The sequence below is a fragment of the Miniopterus natalensis genome, chromosome 2 (assembly GCF_054644295.1).
Source record: "Miniopterus natalensis isolate mMinNat1 chromosome 2, mMinNat1.hap1, whole genome shotgun sequence".
In the NCBI taxonomy this organism is placed as follows: domain Eukaryota; kingdom Metazoa; phylum Chordata; class Mammalia; order Chiroptera; family Miniopteridae; genus Miniopterus; species Miniopterus natalensis.
The window spans coordinates 139,043,242-139,057,802 of NC_142082.1; the positions used below are offsets into that span (position 1 = coordinate 139,043,242).

The 14,561-nt window shown below is 50.2% G+C and overlaps 1 protein-coding gene across 1 annotated transcript; it reads left to right on the plus strand.

The window, feature by feature from the left end:
• The first annotated feature begins 2,834 nt into the window (after positions 1 to 2,834).
• GPR84 (G protein-coupled receptor 84) lies at positions 2,835 to 4,664 on the plus strand. The gene is given in 4 exon segments (XM_016217987.2): positions 2,835 to 2,956; positions 3,448 to 3,539; positions 3,541 to 3,916; positions 3,919 to 4,664. Coding segments are annotated over 3 exon segments (1,206 nt in total). The 5' UTR covers positions 2,835 to 2,956; positions 3,448 to 3,455.
• Positions 4,665 to 14,561: the final 9,897 nt, after the last annotated feature.

The following is a 14,561-nucleotide window of genomic DNA, read 5'->3' on the forward strand; positions in this document are numbered from 1 at the left end:
TCATCTGGTCCCCTAAAAGATCTGTGGGACAGGAGAGGACACTCTTCTCTCTCACATAATGGGGGTTGGGTGAGTGAGGAAGAGCAGTGTTCCCTTTATCTACAGAATTCAGTTCAACCACACACTCCCAAAAGCAGCCAGGGACTCTGTGACCCCGCGCTCTAGCCCTGCTGGGTGACAAAAAGATCAAACAAAAATGGTCAGCCCAGCCATGGCCAGTGTGGCTCTGTTGGAGAATCCTCCCATACACCAAAAGGTCTTGGATTTGATTCCCAGTCAGCGCACATACCCAGGCTGCAGGTTCGATCCCTGGTCTGGATGCTACGGAAGGAAGGCAGCCAATCGATGTTCCTCTCTCTCTCTTCTCTCTCTTTCTCCCTCTCTCTCCTTCCCTTCCTCTCTCTCTGAAATCTATAAGAGCATATCCTCAGGTGAGGACTGAAAAAAAAAAAAGGCCAGACCAAAATCCACAAACACTGCCCTAACCATCACTGGCTATATAATTTGTGGGGTCCAGTGCAAAATTTAAAAAAGCAGGGGCCTTGTTCAAAAAGGCAGTGATTGCAGAACATTAAACCATGGAGTCCTCCTGAATTGCATCTTTGCTCATTTCCTCTTTATCCCCTTCTCAGTCTTAAAGGAGGAGGGAGGAAGATGGCTCTTAAAGAGGAAGGAGAGGGGAATAGGGACCTCTTGGGTTTGTCAACTGTGAAGTCTAGGGTTGGAGTTTCCTGTGGTTTCAGAAATGGAACCCAACAAGGAGTTTTGGGTTTGCATGTTTGTTTTAGGTATTTCTAGCTAAAAAAAACAAACAAACAAAACACACAAAAAAACAGAGACTGTATATCCAGAAGTCTGGCCCTATAGGACAGTGGGTAGAAAAAGACAGGGGCTGGGTCACATGTGGGGAGAGAGAGGGGCTAGAAGAAATTAAGGTTAGAGGTGCTGGGATACTAGAGTCCACCTCAAACCTAGTCTAAAACTGAATTCATGATTTAACCCCTCCCTAAACCTATTGTACTCCCCACAATTCCTATCTTTTTTTTAAATCCTCACCTGAGGATATTTTTCTATTGATTTTCAGATAGAGTGGAAGGGAGAGAGAAAGAGAGAGGGGGGGGGGAGGGAGGGAGAGGGAGAGAGGGAGGGAGGGAGAGGGAGAGAGAGAGGGAAAGGGAGAGGGACAGGGACAGGGACAGGGAGAGGGACAGGGAGAGGGAGATTAAAAAATATATATATGTGAGAGAGACACATCAATTGGTTGCCTCCAGCATATGCCAGCCGAGGTATGTGCTAGGGATCTAGCCTGCAGCCTGTGGCTGGAATCAAACCCCGGATTCTGCAGGATCTAACCACTGAGCAACTGGGCAGGGCTTCCCTATCTTATTAAGATCACCACCATCCACCTGGAAAATGGATTCATCCTAGTCTTCCCTCTCTCTAACCCTTAATCTAAGAAGTCACTAAGTAAGTCCTATTTGACTTTTTAACAACCTACAGATCCTGATCACTGTTTTCTGTTCCCACAACCGCTGCCCTAACCAGGATTGGCTACATAATTTGTGGGGTCCAGTGCAAAATGAAAAAAGCAGGGCCCCTTGTTCAAAAAGACAGTGATTGCAGAACATTAAACCAAGCACTGGACCTTGGCTCAGTGCGATGACACAGGTAGCATGCCCATGAAGCCTACCCTGGCCTTAACTCAGGCCCTGCCTGTCTCTTGTCAGAACTGGTGCCTCTTTACTGCTCTCATTTCTGGCCTGCATGTTTTCACTCCTTACTCACAGCCATCTTAGTGCCAATCTCTGCATCACCTTCAGGAAAAACCCCAGCTCCTGTCTTGGCTAGTATGGCTCAGTTGGTTAGCATCATCCCATGTACCAGGAGGTTGCCAGTTCGATTCCCAGTCTAGGGCACATGCCTGGATTGTTGGCTCGATCCTTGGTGGGGAGTGGGGGGGCAGCCAATTGATGTTTCTCTCTCCCTTCTTTTCCCTCTAAAATCAATAAAAACATATATATTTTTTTAAACACCTGGCTCCTCAGCATGATACACAAGGCCTTCCTTGATCTCAGCCTTGCTCACCACTCCGGGATCTTCTCTGTTGCTCCCTACCTCACACTCTTTTCACTTCTACCTAAAGCTCTGTGACTCGCCCGGCCGGGCGTGGCTCAGCGGGTGAGGATTGACCTGGGATCCAGGCGATCAGGGTTCAATTCCCGGTCAGGGCACATGCCCAGGTTGCGGGCTAGGTAGCTGATCAATGACTCTCTCATCATTGATGTTTCTATCTCTCTCTCCCTCTCCTTTCCTCTCTCTGAAATCAATAAAGACATTTAAAAAAATAAAATAAAATAATAAAGCTCTGTGACTCTATGCATACTGTGCCCTTTGTCTAGAATGTCCTACATGTGCCAGGATATCACATGGTACCCTCTGACTTGAACCATCTCCAAGTCCTGGAAAGAGGGAAAGCAGTGCTCACCCCAAACAAAGCCAACGCTTCTGGGGTGCCTAGACTTGCTCCTGGAACTTGGTCTTGTCCTTTGACCCTTTGAGAAGGGGCCCAGATGTTCCGATGCTCTGTCTCCATGCCTCAACAATTCTCGGCATTGATCTTATGGGTGTTCCGCTATGCAAAGAGAGGAAGGAAACAGAGCTCAGGTATGAGAGAGGAGAAAGGAAGGAATGAAATGGCCTTGGAGTAAGTAGCAGGGGAGTTTCAACAGAGAAGCCCAAGTTTCACTAGTCAAAGAGAACAAGTAGGACCAGAGACAAGGAAGGAAGTGGCTAAGGTTGGGTAACAGGAGTTTCTTATTTTTTCAGTCTAGTATAAGAGACATGAAAGCAAGATTCCTCCTGTTTGATGCCTGACTGCCCACTAGAAAGGACTGCCCTTTGAACGAGTTTGATTTCTCCTCCCACTGGAGAGAGAATTGAAGGCTGGGAGACTCAGGTGAGTAATTTTGTGATGGGTGCACTTTTCTTTCTCTGTCTCTTCATCTCCCAGGTGGTAAAAACAGAAAAAAAACTGAGACCAGCATGTGTGTGTAGCAAAACAGGGCAGAGAGGACTATAGCAGCATCCTGGATATAGAGAGGGGACTCCTGGGCGGTATTAGGGGACAGGGGAGGAATTAAAAATGTTAGAGGGCACTGGGGTTACTGACAGTATCTGGATAAATATTGAATGAGGCCTTGAGTTTGAAGTGTACAGAGACTAAGAGATATTTAGATAAGAATTTGGGAGAATCTTTGAGAATGGGAAAGGACTAAGAGAGCCTAAGGAGAGGGCTGGGAATCTTGAGATGAGGAGGCCTGGGAATGGCTTGCGAGGCTGCTGAGCAACCAAAGCAGTTCAGGTGTCCAGGGGCCCAGAGTAGTTCAAGAGATATAAATTCAAAGTCAAGTTCTGACTCCTTCTTCCTCTTCTACCCACTCCCTTCAGCCTCCATCATGTGGAACACCTCTAATGCCAACTTTTCCTGCTACCATGAGTCCGTGCTGGGCTATCGTTACGTGGCAGTTATCTGGGGGGAGGGGGGTGGCTGTGACAGGCACTGTGGGCAACGTGCTCACCCTGCTGGCCTTGGCCATCCAGCCCAAACTCCGTACCCACTTCAACCTGCTTATCGCCAACCTCACAGTAGCTGATCTGCTCTACTGCACCCTTCTCCAGCCCTTCTCTGTGGACACCTACCTTCACCTGCACTGGAGAACTGGCGCCACCTTCTGCAGAGTTTTTGGGCTCCTCCTCTTTACATCCAACTCTGTCTCCATCCTCACCCTCTGCCTCATTGCCCTGGGATGCTACCTCCTCATTGCCCACCCTAAGTTATTTCCCCAAGTGTTCAGTGCCAAGGGGATAGTGCTGGCTCTGGTGGGCACCTGGGTGGTGGGTGTGGCCAGCTTTGCCCCCCCCGGTCTGTCTATATCTTGGTGCCAGTAGTCTGCACCTGCAGCTTTGACCGCATCCGAGGCTGACCTTACACCACCATCCTCATGGGCATCTACTTTGTGCTTGGGCTCAGCAGTGTCGGTGTCTTCTATTGCCTCATCCACTGCCAGGTGAAGCGTGCAGCACAGGCGCTGGCTCAGTACAAGCTGCACCAGACAAGTATCCCATCCAGCCACGTGGCTGGAACAGATGAAGCCATGCCCAGTCATTTCCAGGAGCTGGACAGCAGGGTGGCATCAGGAAGGCCCAGTGAGGGAATTTCATCTGAGCCAGTCAGCACTGTCACCACCCAGACCTTGGAAGGAGACTCATCAGAAGTGGGGGACCAGAGCACCAGTAAGGTAGCTAAGCAGATGGCAGATAAAAGCCCTCCAGAAGCACCTGCCAAGGCCAGGCCAACTAAAGGAGCCCAAAAAACTCAGGACTCTCCATCAGAGTTTAGGAAGGTGACTCGGATGTGTTTTGCTGTGTTCCTCTGCTTTACCCTGAGCTACCTCCCTTTCTTGCTGCTCAACATCCTGGATGCCAGGGTCCGGGCTCCCCGGGTTGTCCATATGCTTGCTGCCAACTTCACATGGCTCAATGGTTGCATCAACCCTGTGCTCTATGCAGCCATGAACCGCCAGTTCCGCCAAGCTTATAGCTCCCTCCTAAAACGAGGACCCCAGAGTTTCCGTAGGCTCCAGAGTTTCCATAGGATTCGCTAGAACTGTGTTCCATTCACCAGAATCTGGGACTGTTTCATCCAGAACTAGAGTGGCCAGCTGGCATGGGAGTAGATGAAAGTAAGACCTGTGGCCATTTTCACACACAACCTCCCCCTAACCCCCAAACCAGACCTCTCTATCTCTTGCTCAATGTTTCAGCCTTAGGCTGCCCAAGTTGCATTATTAATTATTAATAAATGAATTCCATGCTTTTAATTCTCAGGTATGGTCTTTGGGGAAGAAGGAAATAGGCCAGTGTTGGTTTGCAACTGAAACTTAATGGGGGGGGGGGGGGGACCCATGTCAGAGTAAGAGCAGGAAGCAGTGGGCCAGGGACATAGTCTTCAGCTGAGGAATTTCTAGGTAAAAAACATGTGAGTTTGTTTAAGAGGATTAATCTGCTTTTTAAAAAAACTTCCCAGAAATGGTCCCTACCCCTATCTACTGCTGCCAGGACCCCCCCCCCCCCCAATCCCTACAAACAGATGTTTTTCAGCTCAAAAAATTTTTTTAAATCCAGCTTTGATAACAACTTCAGTGAGGCTAGCCCCTGGCTCTTGCCTTATCCAAAGAGAATGGTCATGAGAGAGGACTCTCACTCTGTGGAAGTGGAACTGAGCTTAGCTGAGGCAATGATTAGACAAGAGTTCTAGTTGCCCTTGCAGGGTCACACTGGATGGAGCTAGTTTACCTGACCCCTCACTTCCCCCAGACTTGCTCTTGTCACCTGGGTTATGAAAGCAGAACAGAGATTCTAGTTAAGAGGGCTCAGGGGCTGGGCTGAGGGGAAATCATACCATTCCCTTCCTCCAGACTGACCAACATCCTGTGCACCCTTGTGCACTCACACACCCGAACTTAAAGCATCCATGACCACCAGATGACGCTGGTTCTCTGTGTTTTCTTTCTGGCTTCCTTGTTGAGGACAGAAGGTGTCAAAGGGACTGGGAGTCCAGAGGTACCCCCTCCCCTTTCAGCAGGAGTGGAGACCCGGGTATCTGTATAGGTCCCTTTTCCTCAAACTTATGAAGAAAAGTAAAGAATTAATTATACATTTATTATTCATGAGATATTTATCGTGTACAGTACTTAGTTAGGGTGGTGGGTCAGGGTGGGCATACTGCTGGCACTGGGGATGGAATGGGAGAATCATGTTGACAGTGACACTGCTCTGGCTGCATGCTGTTCCCTCCCTGCCCCCAAGTCCATGGTTTGAGAGAACAAAGTCAAGTCCAGAGAGATTCAGATAGTGGGGTGGACAGATCTATACTCTCACATTTAACATACTTCCAGGGCCCAGGAATTCTGCCTCCTAATCTGGAACATGAGCTTCTGAAGTGACCTCTTCCACAAAAATCACAGCAGCCTAAGCTGAATCAAGTTCAGGAGTTCAAGGGTACTGAGGCAGGGAGGGGCCCCCACAGGTGGGGTGAACAATAAAGGACCAAAAAGAACATGTGCCCAGCAAAATCAAGTTGATTTTGCTCAGTGGTTCGAGTGTTGTCCCATGGACTGAAGGGTCCAGGGTTCATTTCTGACCAAGGGCACATACCTTGGTTGCAGGCTCTATCCCTGGCCCCCGTGGGGACGCATGCAGGAAGCAACCAATTGATGTGTCTCTCTCACATCGATGTTTCTCTCTCTTTCTCTCCCTTCCACTCTCTCTGAAAAGCAATGGAAATAATATACTCAGGTGAGGATTAAAAAAAGAGAGAGAGAGAGAGAGAGAGAGAGAGAGAGAGAGAGAGAGAGAGAGAAAAGAACATGTGCTGAGTCTGACCTCAGTACCAGCCCACCTATCTAACCATAACAGGACAGCAGCCTTTTTAAAACTAGAATCAAGTGACCAATTGATCCCTAAGTCCCTTTTGCTCAGACCTTCTAAGGTTCTGGAAGTTGCCCAGGAGTGTAGAGACCAGGGTTCCAGTCAAGGTTCTCTGATAATTAGCTGTGAACCTGGGCAGGACTCTTGACCATTCTGGGCCTCAGGCTTTATTATCTGTACAAAGATGGGGGTGGGGTGCACTCTTATGTGCCCCAGTACTGTCCTAAATATACAGGGCACATAAATCCTATAACTATATTATTTGTGTAATCCCCACAAAATTTACCATAAGGTACCTCTTATAATATCTTGTTTCCAAATAAATAAATAAATAAATAGGCAATTTGGGTTAAGCAATTTTCCAGTCAAAGGGCTAGTAAGTGGTATGAGCATGAGTTGAGGGCTGAGTCTGACCTCAGTACCAGCCCACCTATCTAACCATAACAGGACAGCAGCCTTTCTAAAACTAGAATCAAGTGACCAATTGATCCTTAAGTCCCTTTTGCTCAGACCTTGTAAGGTTCTGAAAATTGACAGTTCTCTGAAAGTTTGTAAGTGTTCAGTTTTCATATTCCATGAAAACAATTTAAAAGTTTTAGCAAGTAGAAATGAGCAGCAATAGGGATTGAGGTTAGACCTCAGGAGGGACTTCCCAATTATCAGTCGCTGGAAAGAAATGACTCAAGAGGACACAGGAAGAAACTCTGGAGTCTGAGATCCAAAAGGACAGATCTTAGCAAGAAAACAACCCCCTCTTCTCCCACCCTCTACAGCTCAAACACACACCCCTCCCCCACCCTCCACCCCCTCAATTTCGATTAGGGCTGAGTGAGGGGAAAGAGAAAGAAGATTCTCGCTCAGGCTTTCTCTCTCTGGCGGGTGTGCATGGTGCGCGTGAGTCCACGCCTGAAGTCCCTCATAATTCGGAGCCCACGGGTGTCTCGGGAGAGTATGTGCATTTGGGGGCCCTCCTGAGTGTGAGTCAGTGTCTGTCTCCTTGCCCGTTTCTGTCAGTGTCGCGCCGGAGCTCTATCTATGACTTTCTGATGTTCTCTCTCAAGACTTCTCTTTGTCTCTCCATCTGTCCGTCTGTTCTGCAGGCTCTCCTCACCTCCCAGTACCTCTGTTATCGCCTTTTTACTCTTAAGCTCCTTCTCTCCATCCTCCCGCTCCACTCTCCTCCTGTCCGCTCCCCTGACCCCCGCCCCCGCCGCTCTAGCTCGGTCACACACTCTCTCTCTTTCGCTGTCTCTCACAGACAGATTTATGGTTAACACAGGGCCTTTGATTGGCCAAGCGCTGACAGGACTTGATTTAACGCCGCCTCTCATTGGCTGAGTTTGACAGGCCGATTTACGAGTCACTCTACCATTGGCCAAACCGCTTCGGCCCTGATTTATGGCTCAGCGACTGCGGGGAAGGGGGGAGCAGCGGGGAGTGAAGATGCCCCTCCCTTCGTCACCTCTTCCGTCTCCCTCTCCCCAGGTTTTTCTCCTCTTTCTCTCCCTCCCCTCAAGGAACTCCACTCCCTCTACCTGTTCCTCAAGCCCCCTCCTCCCTCCTCTTTCACCCTGCGGGAGGGGGAAATGGAGTGTGGTGGTGGGAACTGAAACGGAGGATGGGGTCTGAGGGGGTAAATTTGGGCGGAGGAATCTGAGGGGTGGGAGTGATGGTGGAGTAAGGGGAGAAGAGACGACTGAACAGGGAGGGAGGAGAGAGGATACTGACCTGAAGAGCTAAGGGGAAACTGAGGAGGCCAAAGGGGTGACCAAAAAAAAAAAAAAAAGCTGAGGAGAAAAGACCGAGGGAGTGAAAAAGGAGGTGATCTGAGGAGAAGAAAGAAGGAGACTGAAAAGAAAGGGCGCATTGAAGGAGGCAAATGGGCTGAAACGGGGAGATCGGGAACTGAGAGAGACTTCCGTTCAAACATCGCTGTCCAGATTGAATAAGAAGGGAAATTTGCTCTTCAGACAGTGGCTCTAAAAAGGGCTTAGAGGAGCAAAGGCTTAGAGAAAAGCTCAATAGAGGGGTGAGAGAGGAGCCGGAGAGGAGAACTGGAAGGTAATAGCAAAGAAAAGAGGGAGGGAGAAGGACGGAGAAGTACTGCAGAAGACTGGACTAGGGTGGTTTTTTATTTGTTTGCGGGGGCGGGGTGGTGAGAAAAGTCTAATCCTCAGAGGAACTACTAAGAGAAACAACTCCTACTCCTCCTCTCAATGAAGACCCATAGGTGCTGGCAAGAGGACAAGCCAGGTGCCTCCTGCAGGAGATTTTCTACTTCCTCCAGGCTGCAGTAGGCTCCCCATTCCCGATACACCTCATTCCTCCCCCTTGCCCACCTCCCCAGTCAAATTTATGAGTTCAGGGCTGGTCTTCAGGAATTAGGAATATTTATGCTTCTTTGAGGGTGAGGTTTGGAAGGTGATAAATAAGGGGCTGGGGGGTGCAGTTGGGGGTTCCTATTTTTAGCGTGGCCACTTTCCCAAGGCCCCCACCCACCATTTCCCTCTCATCCTAAACCAGAGAAGGGAGCACTGAGGGAGGTGGAGAATGAGTTTCACATATCAGGCAGGAGGGTTAACTCTCCTGGAGAGCCCCTCAGAGGACTACAGATCTTTGCAGCAGAAAGGATTGAAGGCAGATGGGAGAGGAACTTTCCAAGCATCCTGGCATTCACATAGCCCCTGGAGTGCAGTTACAGCATTTCTGCAGAAGATAGAGAGAAATAGGGAGAAACCAGTTTCCCCTCTGCTGCCCTAAGCTCAGTTCCTGAGGAACAGAATTGCCAGGAAATTCAGAGGCAGGTTTCTTTGGCAAGTCACCTCCCTCACAGGGAGAGGAAGATTTGAAATCTTCCACCCCTCCCCCCCACACGCCACAGCCTGGGTCCCTGGGAAAGGAGGCTAGGAATGTGGGGCTCAGGGCGTCTCCAAGGAGTCTCAGTCCCCAACCAGTCCACCCCCACTGCTGGCTGAGAATCAAAAACCCCTTGCCCTGGGCCTCCAGGAAATGAGGGAGGAAAGAGGATCTGTCCAGGGATCCACATGCCTTCTCCAGCACTCAGCTCCAAGGGCCATGTGTCTGTGACCCCCATCCCAGTGAGAGGGCTTGTTCTGGGCTTGGGTAGGTAGTGAACAAAAAGTGGGGTCCATGATATAAGAGAGGTCTAAAGAGAACAAAGAGAGCTAGGGAAGAGCTCTCATCCCCCAAGCACACACAAGCAAGGATGAACACAGTTCATGCGTGTGCGCACACACACACACCAGACTGTGTTGCTTGGAGTGGGAGAAGGGAGGGAGAGAAGAGTCTAGACTGGCCCTTTAAGAGCCACTTAGGGTCAGAAAGCCTGGGCTACAGAAAGGGGAAGGAGCTGATGTCAGAAGACGGATGGGCAGCAAGATGGGGATTGATGCTAATGGGGGAGTTAAAGCTAAGTACCCAGACACTCAGAGGGCAGAACTGCAGATCTGTCTTCCTTATGCTCACCACCCCCTCCCCAAACCAAGGCTGTAAATCTGCCTTCTCAATTGGGGGAAGGGGGAGTGAGGAAAAAATGAAACGTTCTCTTTTTCCCTTTTCTTATTTTTCCCTTACCTTGTGCTACCCCTCCCCCCAATTCTTTTGTACACTCTCAGTCTCTTCCCCCCAATTCATAACCCCTTCCTACTGAAAATTTCCAAATTTTGGCTTTCCATCAGGAACTGAAGGAATGGTTTCAACTTGTAGAAGCATTTAAAAGGAAACCACAAAAAGGTCTCCCATACCAGATCTGGATAGGAATGGATTGGTGGGACTGGTAATCTGGAAGCACTAAATTGCCTCAGTTTCTCTTCCCTCCACCGTCTTCTCACTAGATATAACTCTAACAGCTTTCTCCCAGGACAGTAGGGTGAAGGCAAGAAGCAGGATATTGGGTTCCAGGAGGTGAAAGGGGTGCGAGAGCTTCAGAGTTGGGTTTGTGGAGGCCTCTAATACACCAAGATGTTGGAGGGGCTGATGGGCCTCCAAGGACAGCTAGGGAAGCTACAGGAGCTGTCCACTAAAAGATATATGGTCTGGTTTCTCGGAAACTCCTGGATCAGACAGTTCCCTCTCTGAGTACACACCCTGCCTGCTGAGTAGAGACAATTTCAGGCCAATAGTCTATTTACTGTAAGGCAGGGTCCAGCTGCAAGCCTCGTACCTCCTAGGAGGCAGTTGGGGGGGCGGGGGTCTCAGGAAGGAAGGCTGCCTCAGAGGGACTGGAGCTAGTAACCCTTGGGGAATTCCATTTCTTCCTTTACTTCCAGGTGAGACCTTATCTCCCATCTTTCTGGACCAATAATTACCTTTATCTCTCTCTACTGGCAATCAGGGCCTGTTCTTGAGAGAAGTTCCTCTATTTTAGAGGAAGTCCCTCTTCATCTCATCTGTTGCAATACTAAACCTGAACTTCTTTCTAGTCCTGGAAATAATGGGTGTGTGATTGCTACCTGGTTTCCAAATCCTCCTCAGTATCCATAAGAGAATAACCATAAAACATCAATCTCCTCCCAGGTTTTCCTTCAGAGGCCTAAAATCAGCTGGAGGCCATCCTCTCTCTGTTTCCTAAGTTTTCAGGGACAAGGAAGAGAACAAGGTTGGAATGGGAAAAGGTAGGGATTGTTAGCAAGAGCCATTGGAACCCAGGCTTCCAGCCTCCCAGCATCTGGCCAAGCACTCCCTCCCATCCCAGAGAGGTCAGCCATTGCCCTTGCCCTGGTCTCTGGCTGCTTCTCCGTCCTGGTGATAAATCCTGTCTTTGTCTCCCCTCCAACCTGGGCCCCAGCCAGCTAGGGGTAAGAGGCTGGGGGAGGGGTCATTGAGGAGGAGGGAGAGATACAGGAGTGGGAGGAGAAGATGGACAGGAGCAGCTGGTGAGCAGGCATGGGGGGGTGGGCAGTGAGGGGATGGGCCTCTTGATTCTACAGATTCTGGCTGCACATTCCAGGAGGTCTGCATTCCAAGTGAGAAAGCCAGGATTCCTGAGATGTGGAAATACCTTTGGAATGGCCCCTGGAGCACCAGGAATACTGGGAAATGAGGGGTTGGTGTGGGGTGCCTCGAGGAGGGAGGCCCTTGAAAGAAATTGGGGAATGAGAATATTGTGGGAATCATCCCTATGCCCACCACAAACCCCTGCACACGTGCAGTGTGCACATGCACATAGATGGACAGACACGTGTGCACACACACAGATTTATGGTCCATCCGAAGGAGAGAGCCCAGGAGAGCCAGCCTGCCCCTTGCCCAGTCCCTCCCCAGCTGCCTTCTCTAGCTGTGGCTTTCCTTGCTTTCTCTCTCTCCATTCTTTTTCTCTGTTCCCAGTCTTGCTGATCTCTATGTGGGTTTCTCTCACTCTCCCAGCTTGTTATGCTGGCTTTCTGCTAACTCTTAGCCTCTGCCTTTGTCTCTCAGTCACTTTCTTTCTTACTGTGCTTCTCTTTCAATCTTCCTGCCCCACTCCTCCCCCTTCTCCTACTTCATTAGACTCTCTATCTGCCCTACCTCTGCCCTCTTAGGCCCAGCCATCCCCCTACCTCACTGCCACCCCCAGAGACCTCTGCCTGGCCCAGGGGGACAGTCAGATTTCAAGGAGGGATGGGAAAGAGAAAAGAGGCTCTGAATGAGTCCCTGCCTTGGTGGGCGGTCTGGGATCATATTGTATTATGATATGGGATGAAAGTGGGTGGGGGAGGCCTGTGACCAAGAGAGCTCATCTAAGGGAGGAGGGGTGAAATGGGAGGGAAGAGAGATTTATAAAGACACTAAAGAGAAAAGGCTAAGGACTAAGAGTTCCCTTTAAGTGTGTGTTTTAGGTCAATCTGAAGAGGAGGAGATGAGGGGCATCTACTGAGTCATATTGAGACACAGATCCAGAGACAAGATCTGGAAACCAGCCAGAGAAACAAAGATATGATGTCCACCAGGCAGCCACAACTCTGAGCTCTCTTGCCTACTTCAGAAGACCTCTCAGACCTCTTTCTCCTCTGCAGTCTTGGAGAGCTGGTTCCCTCCCCATTCCCTCCCCACTCACCTCCTCCTCCCTGACCACCTCCCCTCCCCACCAGTGAGAATGACATCAGCTCTGGCTGCCACTGTCCTCAGTCCTGCTGATGTACTCTCCCATGGGTGAAACAGAGGCCAATAACCTCTGCCCCACCCATTCATTCTCCAGTCCAGGAGCTGGGGCTTATACCAGCCAGCTCCCCAGGGTGGGAGTGGGAGGAGGCAGTACCAGTAAGGACTCTGCAGGACTTGGTGGAAAAAAAGGGGGGAGGGGCATGGGACCAGGGGGAGGGAGAGGAACTGGAGGGGTAGATGAGGAAGAGGGGCTGTGGCACTAAATCACCCTGTGGGGGGGCTCTCTCTGCCTGAGCTCAGTGGGGTGGGGAAAGGATAGACATTTGGGGAGGGGGAAGAGAAGAATGGAGAATCGCCACATCTGGCAGGCAGGTGTCTGGCACTGTTCAGGCTGCAGTAACTTTCCCAGCCAAAGAAGAGGAAGGGAGCGAGGGGAGGAGGGGCTACCCGGGTTCCCTGGGGAAGAGGGAAGGGCTCACAAACAGAGACAGAGGCCCAGAATCAAACAGAAAGAGACCAAAGGAGGGAGATAATCAGACCCTGCTCCCCAGTCTCTGCTTAGTCAGTGCAGGCGATGGTTTGCTCATAGTCTTGCAAAAAAATTGTTGGCCAGAGGACTGGGTAGGTCAGGGCACCAGAGGTCCATGGGAAAGAGAAGGCAAGAAAAGTTCAAACAGGCCAGGCTGGGGAAACAAGCTCAGAGAATTTCAAATTTGAGAACTGGATAGAACTCCATTCTCCACATGGTCAATGATCACCTCTCAGTTCTCACACTGACAGGCCTCCCGCCCAGGGTCAATGTTGAGTGATGTGTAAGAATATCAGGATGGTAGTGCCTGACACTGCTCTTCCCCATTGCAGATAGGCAAAGACACATATCTACCCCTCATCCAAGCCTCTATATGCCAATTTTCAATACAGGGATGGTATACCCAAGCATTTTTCTTTTTTTCTATCTGCTGAGGGGTATCCTGAGCACAGGTGCCCCATAGTTACTCAGCTTAATAGCCAGGTTCTCACAGAAGAGCAGGCAAGACTGGACAACTCTAGGTTTCATGTCTTGATACTGGAGAGGCTCTTCTGCACTCGTTAACCTTCTTTCCCTCATCCTTTCCTGAGGTCCTAAATGCGGTCTCTCTTGCTGAATCCTGGAATTGCAGGGGCCCATCTTATGAGCAGCAGAGGTGACTGAGGAGACCCTTCAAATAGCAGTGCAGAGGAAAGCTCCCCACACTTCCCCCTCCTTAAAATCCTGCAGAGGAAGGGGGAAAGAAAACCAAAGCATTCTCCTGTCGCCGCGGCAACCATAAAACCCCCAGCTAAATCCATCTTGTGAGCTCACTGCCCCATTAAGATGCAGGGCCAGGCTCTGCGCCAGCCCAGCCACATTCATTTGTGAGAATAAAGGTGGAGGAGGGGGAGGGGAGCAGGCTCTGGAGGGACGGGGAAATGGCGAGAAGAGGTTATTTACACCACCGTCCTGACCTTCTGGAGCAGCACTGGCTCCGATAAATAACCGGCTCAGCGCCATTTCAGAGCAGGAGTGGGAGGTTCAGGAAGGGAGCAGGGTCTGGAGGAGAGCCTCCACGCAGGTGCGCGTCTCCGGGTTACTAATGGCTGAGGTGGGAGCAGGCAGCTGGCTTTGGGGGGGTGGGGGAGAACTCAGTTCCCTGGGACTCCCACTGAGAAAATACCATCCCCACCCCACCCCTGGCGCCAATTTCCAGGCAAGGGGACTGAGAGATGCCAAGGAGGCAAACAGGCCCGTAAATTAGGGACGGCAGTGATGGTGGGGGAGAATGCCGGGGAGTCTCTGAGGTAAGAGGGAAGAAATATTATAAGATGGGGAGTGAGGGGGATGCTAGAAGAATAGGAGCAGCTGCCAAAAAGAGAGGAAGAGGAAAAGAAACATCACACAAAGGCAGTTTGGAAAAAGAAATCTCCTTTTATTCCACTTCGCACACAGCAGT